At 38.2% G+C, this 24,300-nt stretch overlaps 1 protein-coding gene across 1 annotated transcript in view; it reads right to left on the reverse strand.

The window, feature by feature from the left end:
* UTRN (utrophin) overlaps positions 1-24,300 on the reverse strand; it is a 324,375-nt gene that overhangs the window by 225,493 nt on the left and 74,582 nt on the right. The window contains exons 23-39 of the mRNA XM_082303315.1: positions 22,637-22,750; positions 21,653-21,808; positions 20,604-20,774; positions 18,175-18,354; positions 16,455-16,589; positions 15,802-15,951; positions 14,300-14,461; positions 13,839-13,967; positions 13,210-13,383; positions 12,479-12,634; positions 10,951-11,121; positions 8,567-8,746; positions 6,823-6,951; positions 6,510-6,680; positions 5,784-5,933; positions 4,560-4,697; positions 3,590-3,742 (exon numbers count right to left, since the gene is read on the reverse strand). Of these exons, the coding sequence (XP_082159441.1) occupies positions 3,590-3,742; positions 4,560-4,697; positions 5,784-5,933; positions 6,510-6,680; positions 6,823-6,951; positions 8,567-8,746; positions 10,951-11,121; positions 12,479-12,634; positions 13,210-13,383; positions 13,839-13,967; positions 14,300-14,461; positions 15,802-15,951; positions 16,455-16,589; positions 18,175-18,354; positions 20,604-20,774; positions 21,653-21,808; positions 22,637-22,750 (2,619 nt within the window). The remainder of the gene's footprint in view (positions 1-3,589; positions 3,743-4,559; positions 4,698-5,783; positions 5,934-6,509; positions 6,681-6,822; positions 6,952-8,566; positions 8,747-10,950; positions 11,122-12,478; positions 12,635-13,209; positions 13,384-13,838; positions 13,968-14,299; positions 14,462-15,801; positions 15,952-16,454; positions 16,590-18,174; positions 18,355-20,603; positions 20,775-21,652; positions 21,809-22,636; positions 22,751-24,300) is intronic.

The raw sequence follows: 24,300 nt of genomic DNA on the forward strand, positions 1-24,300 counted from the left end.
CATACACAAATAAAAAAGTCAATCAAAGGTTATTTAAGAGGAAATCTGACTGGATGACTTAATAGTCCTTTTCTACTTTAATTTCAGTGTTGATAGAGCATGCTTAATAAATTTGCTCCCTCTTTAAATTCTAGCAAAAACAAAAGATTGGGGGAATAAAGAGAATACTTGGTTATTAGTGAACATTCTATATATAAGGCCACTCAATGAGAACTGCCAAAAATACTTTTAATTCAGGGGTCAAATAATTTATTTTTTTTCCTCCTATACTCAGCATACAGTTTAACATGCAATTCAGAATTCAGTTTCAGATATTTCTCCCCTCTCCCCTTTTATAGTTAAATATATTTTGAAACAAGATCTACCAATGATTCAAATCAAGGAGATTTTCTGACTTGCTTCCAAGTGAACTTTGGAAGATACTGCCCTAGACATTAACATAAAATTAAATCGATTACCTCCTTGGATGTTTAACTATATATGCATTTTAACCAAAAGTATTTACCCAGACAAATAGCAGATTGTCTTTGTAAAAAAAAATAATCTTTTGAATAGACACAAACTTTTTTACCATTCCTTGCCCCTTCTCTCACACTCAAAATATTTCAGAGCCAGTTTTCCAGAAAAGAGTTTCCCAAAGCCCAAACCTCATGTCCATTTTGTTTGTTTTTCTGTTAATTAATGCACTCAGCAAACAATTGTTCTTATTTAAGTAATCCAGAACCTTTCCTATAAAATTCATACTAGCAAAAACAAATGTTTTCTTTATTACAGAAATAATACTTCAAGAGCCTTCAAGATGATGCCTGCTTCAGTTTATAGGAAAAAATGCACTGTGCCTGCAATTGCATATTCACTTACCATCTGCAAAATTATCATTTTCACTTCAAAACAACGTCCTAAAACCTGGAAAAAATCTCTCAGGAATTTAGGCAACTAATTACCCCTGCAATTCACGGTTTAATTTTTCTCTTTCCCTCATTCTGAACCAAGCCAGAATAGTCAAATTTAAATAAATACTAAATCAACATTAGAAAAGAAGGACCTCAAGGTTCTGCAAACTTCCAATGCAGGCTTTTCTTGCTAATGGATTTGTGGCAAAACAAGGCTTACTCAAAAGTACCTACTATGCAGAAGGATTACCAATATTTCAGAGATATTTTAACTCCATAATTCCTAGAAACATAAATGATGAGGAATATTTATGATCCAGCTACTTCCAGCAAATCAATATATAGATATGACCGTCAAGCACCATAAATAAGTCCTCTCCTCCACACTTGCTTACAAAAGCATAAATAATGAATTACATAAAAGCTTAATTGAAGTCTACTCCCCCGCTCGGCATCTGAAATGTTCCTTTCCCTCCCTGTTTTGTTCACTTCAAACACCAGTTTCTCTTCCTCTGCTCGCTACAGCTTCCTTACATCAAGGTGAGGGCTTAAGCCACCTGCACACTAGTGGTTCAAGAATTCATTTAGTGCTTCTCAGTCCTAAGCTGAGATGAGCAACAAGCACTGCAATTTTCAAGTCTGGTGGCTCCAAGAAAATTCTGGATCAACAGTGATTATCTAAAATGATGATGATATTTGGGAAGACTATTTCTCCCTTTAGCAACGTTACAATACCACACCATTTTCAGTGCTCAAGATTGATTAGTAGAGCCAGTGATAGAACAAGCCATAAAAGTAAAATAAGGCCACTTGAGACAAGCTGGCTTAGCACTCAAATATCAGAAATCTAGAGACACAGGCACATAAAACAAAAGCAGCAGTTTGAGTTTCCAAGTTTCACACCAGTAACAAAAACTGCTGTGGTCCCTTTCTGACAGTGTGGCTGACCCAGAAAAACCAGAAACTACATCTGAGAGAACAAGGATATTTTTACACAACTTAGCTGATTCTGAGCAAGGATAATGTTTCTCCATCAACAGTCTATTGTAATTGGTACGGTAATCCATATCTACATGACATTCCGCATTCAGCAACCAGATTCACTTATCCAGGCATGGTTCGAGCAGTACCAGGCATTAGCTGCAGTATATCCCTAAAGAAAAGGGCTTTACAGGAAACAAAGTATCTTCCTTAGAAAAAAATCAGTCAAGCTGCAGTGAGACCAACGCTGACAATGAAGACCAGTCTGTGGCACAACTGGGCTGCCCCCATTAGCATAGAGCCATGCAGGTGCACCATTTTTCCATTCCTATCCAATAATTAATTCATTCAAAGGATCTGATGGTCAAACAGAAACTGGATAGTGTTGTTTTACTTTAAATACATATGGATCCCCATTTCCCTCAAACAAATTCCATGGCATCAGTCAGGTCCAAAGGAGCTTATGTCACCAGAAGAGACTGCTGGACACCCAACAGAGCAGTCAGATGTCAGACTGTTCAACAGACCCTGGGCCCTCTTTGCTGCCCAGCTCTGCATGGGAGGCTCATAATGTCAAACAATCTAAAGAGCAGCAGATCTAAAAGGTTTCCTTTCGCAGCTGATACTGAATGGCCCGTGTGACCAAGGACAGCAGACCATCTATCACTGGCAGCTGAAGCCACACAGTAGTAGCTGTGAATGAAGAGCACCACATCACAGTTTTGTGCTGCGAGTCTCACAAGGAGCCAGTGCATTTTACCCCTGGCCCCAATTAACCAAGTTAATTGGTTCTGGGTTAAAAAGTTACAGAGCAGTCAAAAATATTGATAGATGTTGATTACGAAGCTTTATATGCAGAAATTGAGAAGTACTTGACAGATTACCTAGCCCTCAAGCTTGTTCAAGAAATTACTTACTGCTTCACAAGATTCTTCACTGTCCTTGCCTAAAATATTAATGTAATTACCACACAATCAAAGTGTTTTTGAGGAAGGAAAGGAGAAATAAGAGATTTAAAAAACACCAACAAAAAATATCCACAAAGCCCTAACAAAAGCAATCGAAACAGTATCTGCATCCTCAACAATTAAGACATAAAACTTTCTGGGCAGTAAGCTTTATCAGACCCTGACATCACATCAGTTGCAAAATTGTTTGTCAAGACCCACACATGTCAGAAATACTTCAACCTTTATCTGTTTGATTAATATTCACCATGTATAGTAATATTCATTACATGAGGGCTGTTATCCCTCTCTAACTAACCACTTTTGGCAGGAAAAGGCAGTGGAGTAGTTACAATATCCTGACCACAAGATGCAGAGGCACTGAATTTAAGCCTCAAACAAGGCTTTTATCATACCTGCACCAAATTGATACTGAATCAGGCTGTTTGAGTAAGAGTTTTTAAAAGGGATTAGTACAATCCTCATGGATCAAGACTGGCAGAAATTGTCCTGAATCAGGCCCACTGCCCAGATCACGCTCTAAGATTTGGGCCTGAAGGATGAGATCTTTGGGACCTATGGTGGCTATGTAGAAATCCCAAACCAGTACATGCTGATAATTTCCTAACAAAAAATGAATGCTGCCATTTTGAAACACTTCTTTCCACAGAGGTGTCCAAAGAAGTTCCATTAAACCTCAGTGTATGAATCTCCAAAGTTCATACACAGCATTCACTGTTTGCTCTAAGAAATAGAAGCCTCATTTACCTGTAGTTTTTGTTCATCCTCCACACCTTGCAGCCCTGACAGACGGTCCTCAGCCTCATTCAGCCACTTCATTAGATTATCATGTTCCTTCTTATACTGGGAAAACACTGGAGAGAGTTCCACCGCCTGCCTCCTTTGAAATGACCTGCACTCCTACAATCCAGCGTATTGGGAAAATACGGTGTAAAAAGAGGGAAGTAGTGAACAGAATATGTCTTATTTATTTGAAAAACAAAAATATTTGAGGGATTCCTTTGAAGGAGCAAATTCCAAAATATGCAATAGTACTAATTTATTTTTGTAATAGCTATATTCTCTTTATCTGCATACACATGTAATCAAAGCCAGCCTGAGGGTCTTGCCCTGCACATTTGAACTACATCTCAGCTTGCCAACACTAGCAGGATCCAAACAGGTGAGCTAAATGGACCACCTTTGTTCAAGACAAGACCATTTTTAACATGGTCTGTGTATGCAAGCACCACAACATACTGCAGTCTGCAGTTACTGCTAATACCCTCTATAGGAAGGAAGAGAAATTTGGGAGCAGGCTCGATCACAGAAAGGGCTTCAGCTGAGAGGTCAGTATGTTTGTGTACATGTGTATATGTAGTCACTCTTCACACAGCCTGGTGGTGGAGATAAACCTCAGTTCAAGGGCCAGCAAGACAGGTGAAGCAAATGCCCAACTCAATGTACCTGTGCAAATACTTAGTGTGGCTCTCTGTGAAACTGTGAAAAGGACTTTAAAAATCAAAAGCACTCCCCCAAAACCTAGAAATGGGAAAATTCATATTTTGGAATTGCAAAGATTCAGAGACTCAGATTGTGTGCACACACATTTAACTCTCCCCTAGAGAATCACGCATGCTGAAAGAGTCATAAGTTATAAAATATGGATTACAGGTTGTAAGTGGGATACCAAAGGGAAAACTGAATAAATGAGTTGTAGTAACTGCCATAACTGTACCTGCACACTCTTGTACTTTTTCTGCAGAAGCAACAGCTGTATGCGGATCTTCTCTCTCTTGTGGTCCTCCATAGGCTGCTGCAGCAACTGCCCTCCTCTCTGTAAAACTTCTTCAATCTGAGCTCTTTGTTGATCCAGCTAAAATTACACAGATCTCTGTTACCTACAGCTCAGATATTAACAGCAGTTGTACCAAACTTTTGTTTTATTATCCAAATGGGAGCCAAACAAATTCAAGCAGAGATTCTCGTCCACAACTACCAAAATATAAAATCCAACTTGCTCATTTCATAAACTTTATAAAGAGATTTTCTGAAGGAAATTTAATGAGCCAGCAGTATGCTGTCACATCAATAGAGTGTTATGACTTTAGCTCCATTTCTTTTCTAGACATTCCTTGAGAATAATAAGCAAGGTCAGAGCAGAACAGCATAAAAACAAAGATTCAATAAATACAAAAACAGTATAAAAGGAAGGCTATGTTCTATAATAATAGGCCTTTATATAGAAATCTTTTTAAATTTGCTTTCTGTGCCATGGCATTTTCCATAGATTTATATTCAGCTTACCAACTCAGTTTATAGTATTTGAGCTGCTTAAAAGGAAGGCAGATAGAGTGGCCTGACAGGAATTTACCCGACTTTGTAGGCAACAAGGCTATAGTGCACAAGATGCTAACAAAACTATGACAGTTTTATATGGGTGAATAGCAGAGCCTAGATAAGAATCTAGAAGATAAATTTTGTTCAAAGTTATTTGGACTTCCAACAGAGAGCCACATTACAAGACTCTTACTTGCACCTTACCTCCAAGCATCCTCTGACCTGACCTATGCACTGCGATTCATTTTATCATACCAGTTTGAATTTTAACCCCATTACTTTTACAGGAAGGATTCCTTAACAAAGAGCTACTTTGAGTAGGAGACAGAAGATAGATAAACAAAACTCAGAGTTCACTACCTGTATTATATAAAACCATGATGAAAATACAGACTCAAGTATGACTAGTTACTCTCAGCATACCAGCCAAGAGGCAACAGCTACGGGGAAAGTATTGAAAAACTGTGCAGGGTTTCCAACAACCTAGTAATTCCCTCCACCTTCTACCCCTAACTTGAAGATAGTTTCTCAGAATTACCCCACAAAGTCTGGAGCAATGTAACAGGAGGACAAGACAGAAAGGGAGTTAGTCAATTATTTAATTGTTCCATTGCTCACAAACCTTTTCATCTTCCCCACTCAACTCCAGATGCTTTTCCACAACTTTTAACATATTCTGTATGTCAGTCTCAAATCTTTCCAGGTCTAGAAAAGCCACTCTAGACTCACGGGTCTCTGACATGACAGGAAGTCGTTCTTGTCCAACAAGCATCTGCAAGCAAAATAAAACCTTGTTCAAAAAAGGAATCTTTTTGAACAACTAGAACTAGAATGAACTAGAATGAAAATCTAGTCTTGGCTGGCACACACAGTCCCCCATGAACAGGTATATCAGTTTGCAGCACCATTAGATGTCAGCATAAATCAAAATTCTAAGAGTTGTTTGATCTGAGAGATAGCTCAAACACACTTGGTAGTTATTACCAAGTTTCTACCTTCAAACTTCAATCTGAGTATTTTGTTCTCAAAATAAATGAAAAGTTTCCAGTCACATTAGCTTATGGTTGTTTTGTAGCTCACAAATATGTATTGCAATATATACAATTTTCTGAACAGTTGTTTGTAAATTTTCCAAGGAACCACAAGCCATCTCATGCTACTCAGGTAAAAAAAGCAGATGGCCTAAAAATCAGTCTCTCTTTTTTTCACATATAAATACCTACACTTAGAAGAGAACTCAAAAGCAGCAAAGTGCTGTTCTAATGAATAATGATATATCCACTACAGCCAGTTGCCATCTTCTTGGCACAGACCTCCCAAGCAAGTTCTGGCGCTTGTTCATCCTCACCTTGGCACTTTTGATGTGCTGAGACACCTTCTCAAAATTACGGTTCAGTTCTGCCAGTTTGGGCTCAACAAGCTCACGGCACGACACGCCGCGGCCGTTCATTAAGATGACAGCCTGGTCACGTACATTGTCCACTCGGAGACTGACATCATCTAATTCAGATGTTAAACGCTAAGAAGTGAAGAAAAATGAAAATGGTTATCTCCCAGGCAAGAAGAGAGACATTTAAAAATAAACAGGAAGCAAATCTGACGTCACTGAGAATCCATGAATTGACTGGTAATATTTTGCCAAATGACACAACATTTCCTACCTTCACAGTTTCCTCCTTTTGGCTAGCTGACTTTTTCTCGATTTCATCCAATAAGGCTTCAGCCTGATACAACCAAGTACTTATGTGGGCAACATTTTCATCAAAAATTTCCAGCTGGCCCTGATGATTCTGGAAAAAGATGAAAATAATGTATGAATATGAGAAACTTCTAAATATCCACAAAAAAAATCCCAACAAAAAAACCACAAAGAAGCAAAAAAGAACCCACCAAACAAACAAACAAACCCCAACCAAACAGAAAAAAAAAAATCAAAAAAATCAAAACAAACGAAAAAGCCCTCACACCAAAAACCCCCCATAGACCTAAAAACACATCAAATAAATCAACCCTGCCAAAATCTTATGAATAGAAAGGAGATCAATAAAATAGTGTTATGGACGCAGTTTGGAATGAAACACTGAAAATTAGATTGTACCTTTCATCTTCAATAGTATTTAGAAAAATTCAATTGTCATTCTAGACCGTTTGATAATATAGTTCCTAATTCACAGCAAAAGAAGTAAAAGTAGCTGAAATAGTTTGTACAACTAAATATAGACAATGTATTACAACATTACAGCCAGACTACAATATCTCAGTCAACAAAAAAACCCACAGTTTTTTCAGTCAGCACTAGCAGGTACAACAGTACGCACTGTGTGTGGTTGTTGGGGTTTTTTAATTGGAAACGGGTTTTGCCAAATTTACAAATTATAGCAGTCAGGTTCTGATATTTTACTGATTACATTAAAATATTTTTTCCTCTTAAGAGAAGTCGCAAAATTGTAGGCATGTTAATTAGGCCTACAAGAGCGAGGAGAGCGAGGCGAGAAGGCCTATGATTGTGCTTTTTTAGGTTAAATTGTTCTTCTGCTACATGGAGCTATAAGCTTCTTGATGTTGATATAGAGAGCATAGACAATACTTGTCACCAGATATGAACATAATCTGGAACACAATCTCATTACGGATCATCCTTACAGCATTTACATATAAAGGTAAACTACCTGATTACTCCTAACATGGAACCATTGGATTACAAAACAAACACTATCACCTGTAACAGGCACTGGACAGGAGGCACAGGGCTCAGCATCCATGTATACACTAAAATTTCAATAACTTCCACCTTCAGAAGTCCCTGATAGGGCTTGATTGTCATAACTAGCTAAACAACACCAAAATATCTTATGTATATAAAAGCATCAGTCTGATACTAGTGACAGTTGTAGACTGCTTCATGTCCATTCAGCATAACTAGCAGCTTTAGGTGTATAATATGGTTGGTCTTTCATTTACTCAGCCAAACAGATGCTGTTGCCATACTCAAACACTTGCAGTTATGGTCTGTCCAAAAGAGCAATATGCTGACAGAGTCCTAAGTGCTCTGCTGAACACCACTACAAAGTTATCCTTTGTCCATTAAATAGCCATCATCTGGGTCTCAAAAAAATCTATCAACACAAACCCATTCTGTTCATGTTGGAGCTGGCACAGAGGCTGAATATTCAAGCTGAATCAAAAGCAGCACATGCAGCAGCCTAGTTTTCCATCTTCCTCATTGTATACCACCTCAAGACTTACCTCTCCATCTACAGTGTAAACAGAAATCCATTCCACATTCTTTTAAGTCCATAAGGCATCACAGAAGCTTCACTTTACGGTAAAGTGAGACAAGTGAAAACTCCAACTGCTCCAAAGGTGTAGAGGGAGAACTGAATATTTCTCACCCATGCAACTTACCAACAAAGTATCACACCAGTCCTCAGTCCAGGTTCGAACTCTACTCCAGCCAGCATTAAGGACACACAGCTTCTCCTCCAGGACAGTCTCACTCCCTTCCACCAGAGACTGGAGCGCAGTGCAACTTTCTGTGATGCTCTTCAGATCAGCTTTCCTCCTCTCCAGCTCTCTCAGCACATTCTGAAAACAAGTTCAGCCATTAACATTGCACTGCTCCCAAACACAAGACATGAGGGAGGCAGATTTTTACCTCCACAGGAAACAAATATATTGACTGTGTGCCCGTGGGAGGGGCTCACGCTGCAGCAGGGGCAGTGGGGCTGCTGCTCCTGAGAGCAGACCCACGTTGGAGAGGTTGAGAGAGAACTGTCTCCTGTGGGAGGGACCCCACGGCCTCACAGGGGAACACTCCTCTCCCAGAGCAGTGGGAGGAAATCTCGGTGATGAACTGACCACAACCCCCCATGCCCTGTCTCCATGCGCTGTTGGTGGGAAGGAGGGAGGGGCTGGGGGGAAAAGGTATTTTAAGGGCTTATTTTACTTCTCATTATCCTCCTCTGATTCTGTAAGCAATAAATTCACTTCGTAACTTTAAGTTAAGCCTGTTTTGCCCTTGAAGTGTGTTTTTTTTTTTCCTCCCAGTCCTTATCTCAACTCATGGAGCCTTTGTTAACTTTTTTCCTTTCTCTCCTCTGCCCAGCTGAGGCAGGGGAGGGTGAACGAGCAACTTTCGTGGGTGCCTGGTGCTAGGCCATTGTCAAACCACAATAATCACACTACTCTAAGTCCAATTTTAAAAGGCTCTTTTATGCACTGTAAAGCACAGAACACAAATTTCAAGAGACGCTCTGGATTTCTCTGTATCTCTTCCTATTAAAGCACTTTACAGTTGGGAACAATGAGAAATGTGGTAGGCCAAGGCTGAATTTTTTTTTGAGAACCATCACAACTCATTACTGCAGATGTTCAATTCACTGGCTACATATTACAGAATCCCTATTGTTATATTATCTATATAGAGATATGTAAATGTATGTATCTTTAGCTCCGCCCTTTTTTCTAAGTCATCTCTGCTTTTAAATAGTTTTTTTAATCTAAAAAACTCCACCTTCTTTGAAAGTATGTATACTGACATGCAAATTAAGTAATATGTCATCTCTTGAATATTAGTACATTGTTTCCATGTGGAAAATAGACCTCTTGCCATACAAGATCACCCATTATTATTGATGATATCTGCCTACTTAGAAAGCTCTTTGATGTCAGTGTACAGTGTGGTAAAGAATGCACTTAATTGCAACCAGTGCCTGGAGCTCCTTGAACATCTTATAATCTATGAAGTAAATAATTTATTATTTTATCATAACTTATTGTCTTAGGAACAGAAACAAATACTCAAGTCACTACATTTTAAAACTGCCTCTAGAAAACCTTAAAACAGAAAGGACAACTTTGCATGCAACATAAAGGACTTGTCCTCCTGATGGTGCAGCATAAGAGTCATTATTTGCATGGCATACAAACATATGGTAAGTATACTTGCAATAAGGATTTAAAAGTTTGTTTGGAGAGGAATCTTGGGGATACTGCCACAGCAAAACTCTACTGCTAATAATTGCTAATCCTGATTGAAATGCATGAGAACAAGTTATATTAGATGTGTTTGCAATTTGGTGAGCTTTCAAGTTTTAACATTGCAGACAGCCCCATTCCAGAAGTAAAAAGTGACAGAAAACAAAAACTGGGAAGATCAGTATTACTGAACTGTATCAACTGACACTTGTTGCTAACTCTAAATAATATCCAAATTTCTACAGTGTGAGAAAATACAAAGAAAATCTGAAGCAAAGTAGCTAAGACATTTGCCTATTTCAATTAAAAGCTTCAACTTTTAAATGGTGAAAGAAAAGAGGGAATTACAGTAGCCTCTTGGTTTGCAAAGTCATGGTTTTGAAGAGAAAGCTGTTTCAATGAAAAGTTACAAACTAAATTTCTCATTAAATGTATTTTGCATTCAATGCACTTTCAGTTTGCTCTACTAATAAAATATTTGACCCAGTCCACAATTATATTTCCTGATAATTTTAGGAATATTATACTTGTGAAATGTGTAAGAGATACAGGAAGTCTTAAATACCTATTAGGATCAAATATGTAGTAATATCCTAAATATTTCACTGGCCATTTAAGGTTGACACAAGATGCCCAAAATGAAACAGATCAGATTCAGTAAGGTACTGAATATGAACTACTGAATCTACTGAAATTTCAGGATGTGGGAGATTTAGCAACAAGTTACAGGGATTTAAACTCACAGCCACTTCTACATAGTATTGCCATAATGTCAGAGATTTATTCTACAAATATTTAGTAAGCATGCTTACTTTGGCCCAGGCAATTTCTGAATCTAGATCAGAAAGCAAGCTCTCTGAAGTGGACTTCTGCACAAGGTCAGCTTCAGTGGTAGCCAGCCACTCTGACAGAGAGGCAGACTCTTTCCTCATTTTGCGAGCCAGCTGGGTTGCCCTTTCGAGGTCTTGTTTTCCTTCTGTCACCTACAAAAAAAAAAAAAATTAAGAGGAAATAAAGAAAACAAAATTAGATTTTAAAAGACAGCAAATGCAGAAGTGCTAGCCAGCTAAAATATCCACCTAAATATATAAAATCCTTGCATCTTAAAACTGTCTTGCTTTAAGGAAGGACCCTAAAAGGAAAGTTTATAAACATCTGTATCTTACTATACAACACAGAATATATACAAATAATTTTAAACTGAGATACACTTAAAGAAGATAAAGAAACCTGCAGACCAATTTACTTATAGCTAGCAATCACCAAATTGATGTTTATCACTTTATTATGATCCTTTAGCTGAAACTCAAGGGAACATAGAATCCAGTCAGTCACTCACACAGGTAAAATTCAATTCCTCCTAGTAATTTGAAAGGCCTGCTAGCAGAAAGCTGTAAAGAAAAATTTCACTGAACATGTAGTCTGCCCTTGAAAATATATCAGTAAAATTAATATGAAATTTGATGTTTGCTGCAGTATAATCATTTGTGTTTCACACTGGTTCCACAATTAGCCTGGTCAAATTTTAACACAGACTTGAGAATAACTCCAAGCATAGTAGTCAGAATCAACTGACATTTCGAAAAATAGTGCTCTGTTCTCAGCTCAAAAAGAAAAATCATAACATTATACTGCAAATAACTCTGCCTTTCTATCCTTTCCTAATCTCTTGTCTACATGCTTTCTAGAATCCCAACCTTCCTGAATGTTCTCAACTTTACAAGTGCAAAATATTTCCTAGGACCCATTCCAAGATGCTCCAACACTAATCTAACCCTTTACCCACAGTTCATTCACAAAGCATTGACCAGACATAAATCCACTTGGGATTCCATCTTAATTTAGATAGAGAGTCCTACCTGCCCTGTAAGGGTTTAGCCATTTTTAAACATTTCTCTTGGATAAGTAACTATTCACCTAATAAGAAAATTATGCAAATTTAATGCAGTTCATGGAAAATACAGGTTTGCCTGCATTTTCTCTTTCACACTGAGAGCAACCATTTAGATGGACTACAATTCAAAACCATGACACCTCCTAAAAAAACTCAGATTGACTCACACTTGTCACATGACAATCTGACCATAAATTATCTTGAAGGACTTTAATGAATGGCAGGTCAGCTTTGCCAGGGCAATGAAAACTCTGTGAACCTTCCTTCCTTCAAGGATACCTCTCCTCCAGGGAGGCAAGTGTAATCTTTAATCTCTCAACTGATTGCTTCTGGATGCAGCAACTAGACTACATACTATCAGCTTTAGAATCAAACTTAAAACACTAACTACAAAGAAGGGAAATTACATGCAGACAAATATTCATACATATATTTATTTTTCTTACCTGTGCGCCCAAGTCATTGTAAAGAAATTTCAGTGCTGTCAGTTGTTCATCCATCCCTTTGGGATTATCTGTCTGTTGTTTCTGTACAATTTGCCTTCCTGTCTTGATGACAGTTTCAACTTCCAATTTCACCTCACTGAGGGTCTTATAGAGTTTCTAGAAGCACAAATATGTATATTGGTGATCAATTTGTAGTGAAAATTTTCTGACTCTGCTTCCTTTGAGGACCTTAACTAAAGTTAAGGTCCTCAAAGTTGAAGTTAATTGCACTTCAACTCTGAGCTATGAATTAATAGCAATATCTGACAAGAAGATTCCAAACTCCTGATGTTCTATATTTTATTCTAGTTTTTATTTTCTAAAAATGAATAAGATCAATAATTTAACAGTGTTTACTCCAAGGCTAATGTGATCTGTCCTTCATCTTATGTATAGTATTTGTTTTGTTCAAATACTGTGATGCTTCTCCAGAGCATAGGGATGAACCTGGGAAGGGAGTTTATAAAAACTCAGCTGTTCCACCATATCTATGATCAACAGTCCACTACTTTTATGTCCTATAAGAATACAAGGTTTTTAGTTATCAAGTGCTCTGTTAGCACTTTTCAATGAGTTGCAATAGTTCCATGATGACTCTAAGCAAAATTTCCTTCAGGAGAGAGTTTAAGCAACAAGAACCACACACAAAGAAAAGCACCCCCAAGCAAGAGTCATGAACATTGCATACATACCATGCACTTCTCCAAGTGAGCTTGGATTACATCTGGGTCAGTATCTTTCACATCCAAGACGTGAAGTTCTGCTTTTACACCATCCAACACCCGCTTGCAATCTAACATGCGCTGCTCAAAATTGGCTGGTTTCTGGAAAAGCTGGTACTTTGTACACACCTCACGGAGCTTTCTCTGTTTTAATGAATATTATGTTGAAAGATTGTTTTAAATTAGTACATGCACTTCAAAAAAATAACATTTAAAGCATCTCCCACCACAGATTATAACCCATCATACTACCACAAATCAATATATATGGAATATATATATGGAATATATTTGGCTTGGCAAATAACATTGCCATCACCTATTCCTAACCTCTACCTGAGGTGCAATAGAGATGTAATTCTGTATCATACGCTTTGAAAATACCCACTCTGCTCAAATACAGAGACTTCCTGACTTTCAGCATTTATCCCATGACACTTGTAAAATTTAAGCTTCCTTGTTCAGTTCATCTAGGGCTGCTTGTTTCCTTATGAAAGCACATAAAAGCACATATTATTTTCTTCTGAGGTTCAGCTGACTGCACCAAACAATTTACAGGCCAACACAGGAGCGTCTAAGTGTGACTCTCATGTCTTTACCTGCAAAGCATCCAGCTGAGTTCCACCACGGGCAGACCTGCATTCAGGAGAAGCAGGAGGGAAAGAGCGAGCACTTTTCTTCAGCTCCTCTAAGGTGGATTCATGAGCTGCAATCTCAGCTTGAATTTTCTGCCATGTCATAGAAACAGGAAAAAAAATACATTACAAAATTGCTTGCAGAGAGAAGAAGGGGAGCTTTCTTACTACCCAACAGAAGTAAATCTACTTTAAAACTTAAACACCACCAGGTTTATTTTAAATATTCTGTCTTCGGTAACAGCTTGCTAAATTGAAAGCTGCTGTTATTCAATACAACCTTCTTAAAAAAAGAAAACACTCCAGATTACAAAAGATAACACCTGGTGCACCAACACAGGACTGAAATTAATTACTAAGTCTAGGCTGAGCACTATCATGAAATATTTCCAAAAGTTTTGTAGTGAAGAACTATAGAGAAATACCTGGGCCTCCTGGGGCATCTGAAAGGCATCTATTCTATCAGTCAGGTAAGATGTCAGCTGTCTATCCAGATCTCCTAAACTTTCCTGCAAGACCTGCAACATGTGGTCGGTTTCTCGCATGGTCTGAAGCTGCTGCTCCAAGGTGATCTGTCGGCTCACCGCCTGAGAAGGACAGAAATGTAAGACAAGATGGAGCAGTAATTCAATACAAATTACCGTAGACTTCCTCAAAACAAGGTGGGAAAGACCCAAAAAAAAATCCTATGCCTGGAGGACTGGCTAAAAAGAATCCTAGAAAGCAGCAATTTTTAGAGCTTGCTATGGCTTCTGAACCAGTAACTGACAAACAGTGGAACAGAAGGAGAGTTCTGCTGCTAGATACATGCAAGATAATGAAAACACACCTCTCCTATCACCTTTGAAGAAAGTATTCTCTTTTAAAACCACACCAGTTTCAAAAACTAGCTATTCAATGGGAAACAGGAACTTTGCAATAGATGACAGATGAATGTTGTTTGATATGTTAATGTTCACACTCCCTTCAAAACAATAAACTCATTCAGTTATACTGTCAAAACAAATTCACAGTTTTTCTCTTTATTGCCTCTTCCTTCAATAGCATCTGAAGTGTCACTACCTGCACAGGAACACAAATTCCCCACTATCAGCACATGCACAGACCAGTGCATGTGGACACACACACAGAGATGTGGAGAGTTGTCAACAGCCCAGTGTGCCAGTGCTGCAGCTGGCAAAGCAAACAGGTTTTTATATGGCAATGAAGTAGTTTGAACAGGAAAAACAGTAGTCAATGCTAACTTAAATGCCAGCACACATTCATGTTGCTCATTGTAATGAAGATGAACCAAAATCTCCTCTTGCATTTCATCAGTGACAGAAAAATCTCCCATTCTATAATTCAGCAGGGGCTTGTATTATTAGGATACAGAACACAAGTCACAAACCTGTGCTACCTGAAATACAGCTAGTCTTCCTCTGCTTATTAAATCTATAAAAGACTAGACTGAAGTAGAAGAGCAAGAGGACAACCCAACAGATGAGTAATGAGAAGAATGTTTTCCTTCTGTTCTTTATTTCAGTGTGACTTCTTCCTAGCTATTTCTAAGAGTGAAAATGTCACTTATACTCCTCATTTTTACAGTTGGGGAGAAAACGACCAGTATTTATGGCAGTAGCAAGGCAATATTAAGTTGTTAATATTATGCTGTTCCTTGAGTTTGGAATTGCCTTTTTGTCAAAATTATCTGAAAAATACCAGGGCGTCCCTACAGTGCATGGTTGCAAAACAAAACTTGACTCATGGCGAGAAAAACAGAGAAGCATCTTACTCTTTGGATATTTTTACAAATTGAAAACAGCTGAGAACACTGACACTTTTTATTCTTTTCCTCTATTGCAGTCTGGCATCTTTGAATTCAGCTAACAAGAGTTATCTCAGACTTAAGGTGAAGTCTACTTCAACCCTAACCCCAAGTTCTTACCAAGTGACTCAATTCCTCATAGCGGGCATTGAAAGCTTCCAATTTTTCACTGATGATGTCATCGAGAATCCCTCCATCAATCAATGTCTGCCCAAGTTCCCGAATCTGGGTTCGGTTATCAGCTGGGTGACGCAAGACTGATTCCAGGGACTAATTAGAAAAAGTTTTAAAGGTCAAGACACTGAATACTATTGTATTTCCAGAGCTGGAAATCTGGTTGCATACACAAGCTTAACACATCAAATGTCTTGAGAGTGCTCTAAAAGCATAAATTAGTTACGGCTTAATTCATAATGGCACATGGCATTATGGCACAGAGGTGATTTTACTTTAGATAATTAAATTTCACAGCCCTTCTTCCCTACTCATATCATTTCATACAGCTATAGCCCTGGAAGGAATTAATCCATTTACACAGGCTAGGAGAGAGCATTTTATCACAGTACCAAGTATGGCACTATCACATACAGTAAAAGTCCACTTTTGGTGGAGGATCTTACAAATATCCATTTCCAATTCAGACTAATATGTTCATTTAATGTGAAGAATCAGAATACTCAGCACATTTCAGTATGCTACTGAAGTGCAGAATTTTATTTTTTTTAAACATAGCTGTCTGAAAAGTTACTCATCTGATAGAATCATTATAATACCTCAAGAGCATCATTAACAGCATCCAATTTATCAGGCAGATTTCCTGTCATTTGCACCCTTTCTTCCAGATTGTTTAGCCAAGCTGTTTCTAAATCAAGATAGTGAAGCAGCTCAATCCAACAGGACCACACTTCCTAGGAGCAACAGGAAAAAAAAAAAATTAGCCTAGAATGCCAGGCATAGGTCATATACCTTATGACCAACTTAAAGATATGTGTCGGAGAAATTCATCTAAAAGAGACAAGTAGAAAATAATAAAAAATATGCCATGGTACAGTATGTTCTAGATAGAAAAACCTCCAGGTAAATCTGGAAGATACAGAGAAATGAGCATAGTAGTCTCTAAACTGGTGCTAAAACTATCACTGACATAAAGGCTCGTATAACTATGTAAGAATGTAACAAAATGCAAATGTAACAAAATCCTCTTTGAAAGACAGGACACACACACCCTAACCCAGGCCATAATCACATATTCTGATTATTATTGGATTTCAACCTTTAATTTCTGCTAAGTTCCTTTTTTGCCATTTTGGAAAACACACAGATGAGTAACAGGTCTGTGAGACAAGTTTACTTATTTGCCAAAGCATTGAATACAATACAATTATAAAAACAAAGTTAGATGGTGTGTTATGAATTCCAAAGACATCATCCCAAGGGAAAGTAATCTTGGAAAGGAGTAAAATGCATTTATGCTGAAGCTACTGTATTCAGACATTTGCAGTGTCGTTCTCCATTCCCCTTTTTTGCCACCTGTTTTATTTTACAGAATCACAGAATCAATCAGGTTGGAAAAGATCTCAGAGATCGAGTCCAACCTGTGACCAAACACCACCCTGACAACAACATCATGGCACTAAGTGCCACATCCAGTCTTGCTTTAAACACCTCCATGGACAGTGACTCCACCACCTCCCTGGGCAGCCCATTCCAATGTCTAATCATTCTTTCTGAGAAGAAATTCTTCCCAATGTCCAACCTAAACCTCCTCTGGAGCCGCTTGAAGCCATTTCCTCTCATCCTGTCACTGGCCTCAGAGAAGAAGCTGACCCCTACCTGGCTACAGCCTCCTTTCAGGCAGTTGTAGAGAGCAATAAGGTCACCCCTGAGCCTCCTTTTCTCCAGGCTAAACACCCCCAGCTCCCTCAGCAGCTCCTCATAGTACTTGTGCTCCAGGCCTTCCACCAGCTTTGCTGACCTTCTCAGCACCCTAATGTCCTCCTTTTAGTGAGAGGCCCAGAAGTGGACAAAGCACTCAAGGTGTGGCCTCACCAGTGCCAAGTACCTACAGAGGGACAACCACTTCCCTAGTCCTGCTGGCCACACTATTTCTAATACATGTCAAGATGCCATTCTGAGCCACGAGGGCACACTGCTGGCTCACATTCCATGGGTGTGTATCAGAACCCCCAGGTCCTTTTTCCATTGGACATCTTCCAGGCACTCTACCCCCAGCCTATAGCACTATGTGGGGCTGTTGTGACCCAAGTCTAGCACTGGCACTTGGTCTTGTCGAACCTCATACCTTTGGCTTCAGCCCACCAAATCAGCCTGTCCAGGTTCCTCCGCAGAGCCTTCCTACCCTCCAGCAGACCAATACTCCCACCCAACTTGGTGTCATCCACAAATTTACTAAGGGTAGACTTGATACCCTCATCCAGATCATCAGTAAAAGTACTGAACAGATATGACTAAGCAGAGAGCTATCCTTCTTACCTCCAAAGTGTGGCATTTCCCCCGGATCCGATTGCACAGTAGTTGGTAGTTCTCCAGCACAACGTTCAACTCGGTTGCCAGGTCCTGACCACTGGATGGCACTTTGGTGACCAACATCTTGATGTTGTCTTTGAGAATCTTCACCCTCACCTCCTTCTGCAACACATCCTCCTTCGCTCTCTGTCAAAAAAACATGTTACACGATCAGCCTTCAATTGCCCTACACTCAGCTACTCACCACTCAAATCAAAGATCAGCAGTTTTCCACTGGAGGTCTTGTTGCCAATCTATTTCTTGGGCCTGAACATAACATACAGCACTAACTTGCATGGAATTCAGATCATGGTAGCAAGTGTTGAAAGATCCTGTTTTATTAAGCATACAGATATATTTACCATTTATGGTTTGTTCATTAAAAACAATCATGACTCAAACCAAAAAAATAATTAAGTTCAGTGCTATTTCTATGCCATCATGCCAACAGGAAAACAAATTAACCAGAAGAAAAAGAAAATTGACATTTGCTAAAAACAAGCGTATCAGGAATAAAAAGGTAGGGTGAACTTACAGAAATTATGAGTCTCAGAGCTCAGTAACTATCTCCCAAAGTTATCCAGGGAAGATGATGTAATTACTCAGAACACGTGCAACTACAAAGCTGGAACCTCCCCCACAGCTGTTGGGTGTGCTTCAGGAACACACAAAAAGGACAGCTAGAAGAATTCCTTCAATCTAACTACACTCAGAGGAGCCTGGCAACACATATTCATACATAAGTACAGTACAACTCCCAACACACAGATCTAGAGAAACTGTATTATCACTTGTCAAATTTTGCCTTAGCCAGAAATGAGGAAGAAGGAAGCTGGAAGACGGAAGACAGATCAGGCAGACCAGTCTGAGTCTCCCTGCTGAGACAAATAAAACCCTTCAGAAATAGAGACTTTCTTTTCAGATTGCAAGAATAATTTTATGCAGTTGAAATACCTCTGATAAATAAGGCATTACACTTTATTGTAGAATCTAGCATAATTTTTGTAGATATATTTCAAGATGTCTTCTAAACGTAAAGCGATTTTAAAAAATCAGTTAATAGAAGCGCAAAGAATAGAAAATTTTGGAAACACTTTATGGCACGATTATCAAAAAACACCTAGCCTTATCTTAAACCTATTCCTCCAAATGTCAGCAGGAGTTCCACTCTCTGTTCAAATGAGAGCAGAACTAGCAAACTTAAAACCATGTGCAAAAATGTGCCAAATCCAGAGAGTGCTCTTTCCCAGTCCTAGAAGTAGTCCTAGGATAATATTGTTACTGCAAATGACAGAGGAATTGTAAGCATTACAATAAGCTTTCTAGCTCACTGACATAACTGTCATAACATACACAATATAATCTGGATTTGACAAAGGTAAATGTACTCGAAGTCTCACAGATTTGCCAATGAAAGGAAGGTTTTTTCTTTTCTTGGCTTGTGTTCAGCCAGCTGTCAGACTGTGTGATCTCAAATGGCTTCAAAGGACATGAACACATTAAAACTCTTGTTAAGGACTGCTTCAAAAAACCCCTTCAAAAAGAACAATTCAAAATTTCAAATAGCTTTATCAAAGCACTTGGAAGGGAGAAATTTTTTTTTATGATCCATCAAGTAACAGTATAGTGGATACTCATTTAAAAAGTGTACACATAAGTCAAAACATTTATGAAGATATGACTGAGCTCCCAGATTAAAAAGCAGAGAATTATTTACTCTATACATATATCCATGAAAATTATCTCTTCAACTGACAATATTTTAATGAGACAAAAATATCTCCTTCCTTTCCATTTCTTTGGCCACCAGACCCAAAACTAGAGAAGCAGGGACCAACATCACTCACCGATCCTTGTAGATGGCTTCCAACTCATGATATTAAAAAAAAAAAAAAATCACTGTTTGCAACAGATGATGAACACATGATAACCTTAAAACACACCTGTTTTAAAGTGATTATCTAAATGTGGAGTTACAATATTTATGGGACAAGAAACTGAGGTCCAAGAGCTAAAAGCAGAAGAATGTTTTTACAACCACTAATTTAGATAGAAGTAAAAGATAGATGATACTATACCTTTCTCAAGTTTTGTATTCTGCAAAAACTTCCTATATTGTTACTGTTTAATATGCTATACATAAGCCTGACTCAACAGCTGGGGATGCTGTTATTTATTATTAAATCCCTACCCCTCGTAGCCAAAAAGAACATCTGCTTTTATAGTTTATGCTTTAAAAATCAAAAATTCCACAAAGCAAAGATGAAAAATATCACTAATCTTGTCATGACCCAAGTTTCTTTCCACAAATTTAATTCCATAAAAGGTCAACCCCCAAAGCCGTAAAGTTTTGTTTCTCTTTCATCAAGCCTCTACAATGAGCTGGCACTGCTGACCTTCATTTCCTCTACTGCATTCTCTAGCTCTTCAGGGGACTTGTATTCAAAATCTTTCTCCAAATATTCTTCTTCAGCTTGGGTCATCCATTCTTGCATCTCTGCCAAATCCTTCTTCAGATTTACAGCTTTTTCCTGACTTTCAGACAGGCGATTTTTCTGACTAATGATCTAGAATCCAAGGTGGAGAAAGAAATAGCAGCTTTGTTACTTAAACGTCCTTGCATATGTGAAAAAACACAAGTCTTTTTAAAAACATTTCACTACCAAAACCTTCTCAGGCTTTTTGAATTAACAAAGCACTTTTACATGCATACACAGACTTATGAACCCTTTTTAGCAGATCAACAAAATCTAGAAGTGAGGGAAGGAGAAATATGGCTTTTTTTTTCCCCCTTCATTGAATGTAAACTGGTAACAATCCCTGGAAAAAGCCAGACAGAGTAAAATCCCCTTCTGATTACAAGTATCACATAGTTAGATATATCTTTATAATGAGCAAGAGAACACTCTCAGGCCTCACTTCTTTCCACAACCCAGACAATCTGGATCTATATCAACAGCAAGGCTCTCCAACACAGATTTTCATCAGGAATTGCAACAAAAGAAGTATGTTTCTACAGACAGCAGAAAGCTTCCACCCAAAAGAAACTACTAAATACACTGCAGTGGTAGTCTATTTATAGCCTTTTATTTTTCAAAGCTGCTTGGAAGCAGACAAAAATGATGCAGGGACAGAATAATATTCCAGACTTCAGAAACAACGAAAAAAAGTCAGACTTTCCTCCCACACTCCCCAGAAAGAGCAGCATAAAGAAAAGTGAACAAATTAATTTTTAATTACAAACAATTAAAGAGTTTATTTTGCTCCTTACAGTTAGATACCAAGAAATATGTGTATTCAAATTGGACTTCAGCCACTCTGACAGTGGAAGTAAAACATTCTCATCCCAGTGTTTGACCACTTCCCCTCTTCACCATCCTCCCAATGCCACACAAGCCGACAGCTGCAGTAACAGGCAAGCACTAGCAACATGTGGAGAACTCACCTGTTTGCTCAGTTTCTCCCATTGCGTCTGGCAGTCTACTAGCCTAGACTTAGTCCAAGTATTTATGCTTGCAATGGGCTGAGCTCTTAGAGCAGCCTCTACTTCTTTCATCTCTTTCAGTGATGGTTCAATTGTCTCCATATCATTGATGAACATCTGAATACACATCAGAGAAAATTAATGCTGTTCTTTAGCAAGATATTACATTAATTTATAACAGTATCAGTAATTTGGCAACTTTTATTTATTCCAGAAAGACTTTTTGGAGCAGATCAATACTGTGTTCAATACCAGACTGCTTAAAATAGTCCTTCAGTGGTTCAAAACATCAGAACTATGCAACTAAAGAACAAAATACAGCTTGCCATACACAGCATGAACATTTTCATATGCCAAACGCCAACGCCAACACAACACAAGTTTGAAGATTACATGCACTAAATATTCTGCTGTTTCTGGTATGCCTCAATTTCTATTCTTCTCCTGGGAACAAACATTTGAAGGTACACTGTAATTACTTACTATAAGATGGAATTCTACATAACTGTGAACATTATGGGCCACTGACTAGCCAGGAATCTTCCTTGTAAGACAGATGCAACTCTAAACTTTAGGACTTTAATCAGAGTTATTTACTTCTTACTTTTACTGCCCTTGTAAGTTTAATGCAGAAAGCACTTTTCACCCACAAGTTCAATTCCATAATCACAAAAAAATTGGGGAATATATATATAAACTTTTTATAGAGGAAATAACGCCAACTTGTAGGTAATTATTTGTAAATACAGTGAAGACCTTTGAAAAGCACAAAATACTATAGCTACACAAAAGAAACCAACTCAAACATGCCCTGAAGAAAGATAAAAATTTTTCTGGTGGGTTTTATGAAATATGCTATGGAGAATACTTAATAATACAAGCAAAATAATAAAGAAAAGATGCTACTTGTTATTTCAAAAGATTCCTTTTAAGAGCAAAACTCACTGTGCACTGATCAAGTTGCCTTTGAAGTCCTTCACTATCTCCTTGAACAGCCTTTTCTGTCATTAAGAAGTCTTTCACACCATCCATCCACTTCTGAACAACTTTTGAGTCAGTCTAAATCAAATAGAACAAGGAACAGTTGATACATTGCTGTGATGAAGAATGTATGGCTGTTGCATTTCAATTTCTAGCAGCTGGCAAAGGGTATTTTACAAGCTGCTGGCATAGTCTTGGTTTTGAATAAGATCAATTTTGGTTTAGTTTCTGGGTTTGTTTTGATGGGGTTTTTGGGAGGAAAAGGGGTATCCCAAATTTCTCTCTCCTCAAATTTATATGAATGTTAAATTCGCAATAGTGATAATCTTCCATCCACGAGAGGATGGTTTAAGTGACACTGCACTGTTCCAGGCTATCTATCCCACCAAAGCACAGGATCAGGTAAGGAGGAGAGCATGGCTTCAAGAATGATGTGGTTATTCTTCACATGAAGGATCTGGCTGAAGGCTGGAAATATGCCTAAAACCTATGGTAAAAAAAATGTATGACTGTTTCCACTGCACTTTTTTGAAAGACAAATGCATTCCCAAGGAAAAGAGAGGGCCCTATAACAACATATATGTGGAGAAGAGGAGTGAATAATGCTAAACATCCTTGACAGGTAGAAACTGTGCTGGGAAAGCCATTTGCATAAGTGAGACACACATAAAAGGAAAAAAACAGATAGGATCAGACTAACTACTAAAATTTTAAAAAATCAGCCTAGCTGTTTGAGACCAATAGCAGCTACTGTACTCACTAGAGCAACTCCTAGGGGAAAAAGTAAACACACACCCAATTTCAGAATACTCTGATCTAACAATTGGCAGTTGCCTTCTACCCTGCAATGAGGTAGGAAGGGAAGGAGACAGAAGCATGGTCATCTCCTTCCCATGCAATCATGGATGTTCCAAATCATCCTTACAAACAAAACCAACATAAACTTAGACAGAGATTTGCACAGAGACAGATTTTCCTTCCTCTGGTTCAATCAACTTGTGGTTGACATTTTTTACTAATATAGCTGGACTATTTGGTTGGAGTTTTTAATGGACGGCATCTATTTATCCTGACACAATCATCACAGAACTGCTCATCAGCTTCACCTTCTACTCTGCATGTCACAGAGAAGGAAAGCATACACTTCATTTCCTTAAAAGCCTCACACTAACAGTTTTTGCAAGATCAGTATGTTTTACACACTGTTTCTCAAAAAACGTGTGCACTAATGAAAATCCATTAGCCTAAGTTCATGTTTATTTTTAGATCAATGCTACCATTTGAGGTCAAAGTCATGACATTTTCTTCATTCCTTTTCCATTTTGGATTAATTTCCTGCAGATGATTAGCCTGAAAATAATTTTCCAAAAAACAGACCCCAGGATGGTTAACAGTGAACTATGGCTTAATGCAAAAAAATACATATCTATAAAGGGTGTCATTTGACAAGGCACTTCAGCACATAACTAATTTAGCTTCCTTACAATAAGCTATTTACATCAGTAGCTGAAAGGAATTAAGTGGGATTACTCAAAGTTAGACACACATTTAAATAACTTGCTGAATCACAAACCAAGCCTACAAAAGTTTAATTATGTAAATGCTCCTACATTGCACAGGTAAATAAT

The sequence above is a fragment of the Coloeus monedula genome (assembly GCF_965178545.1).
Source record: "Coloeus monedula genome assembly, chromosome: 2".
Taxonomy (NCBI): domain Eukaryota; kingdom Metazoa; phylum Chordata; class Aves; order Passeriformes; family Corvidae; genus Coloeus; species Coloeus monedula.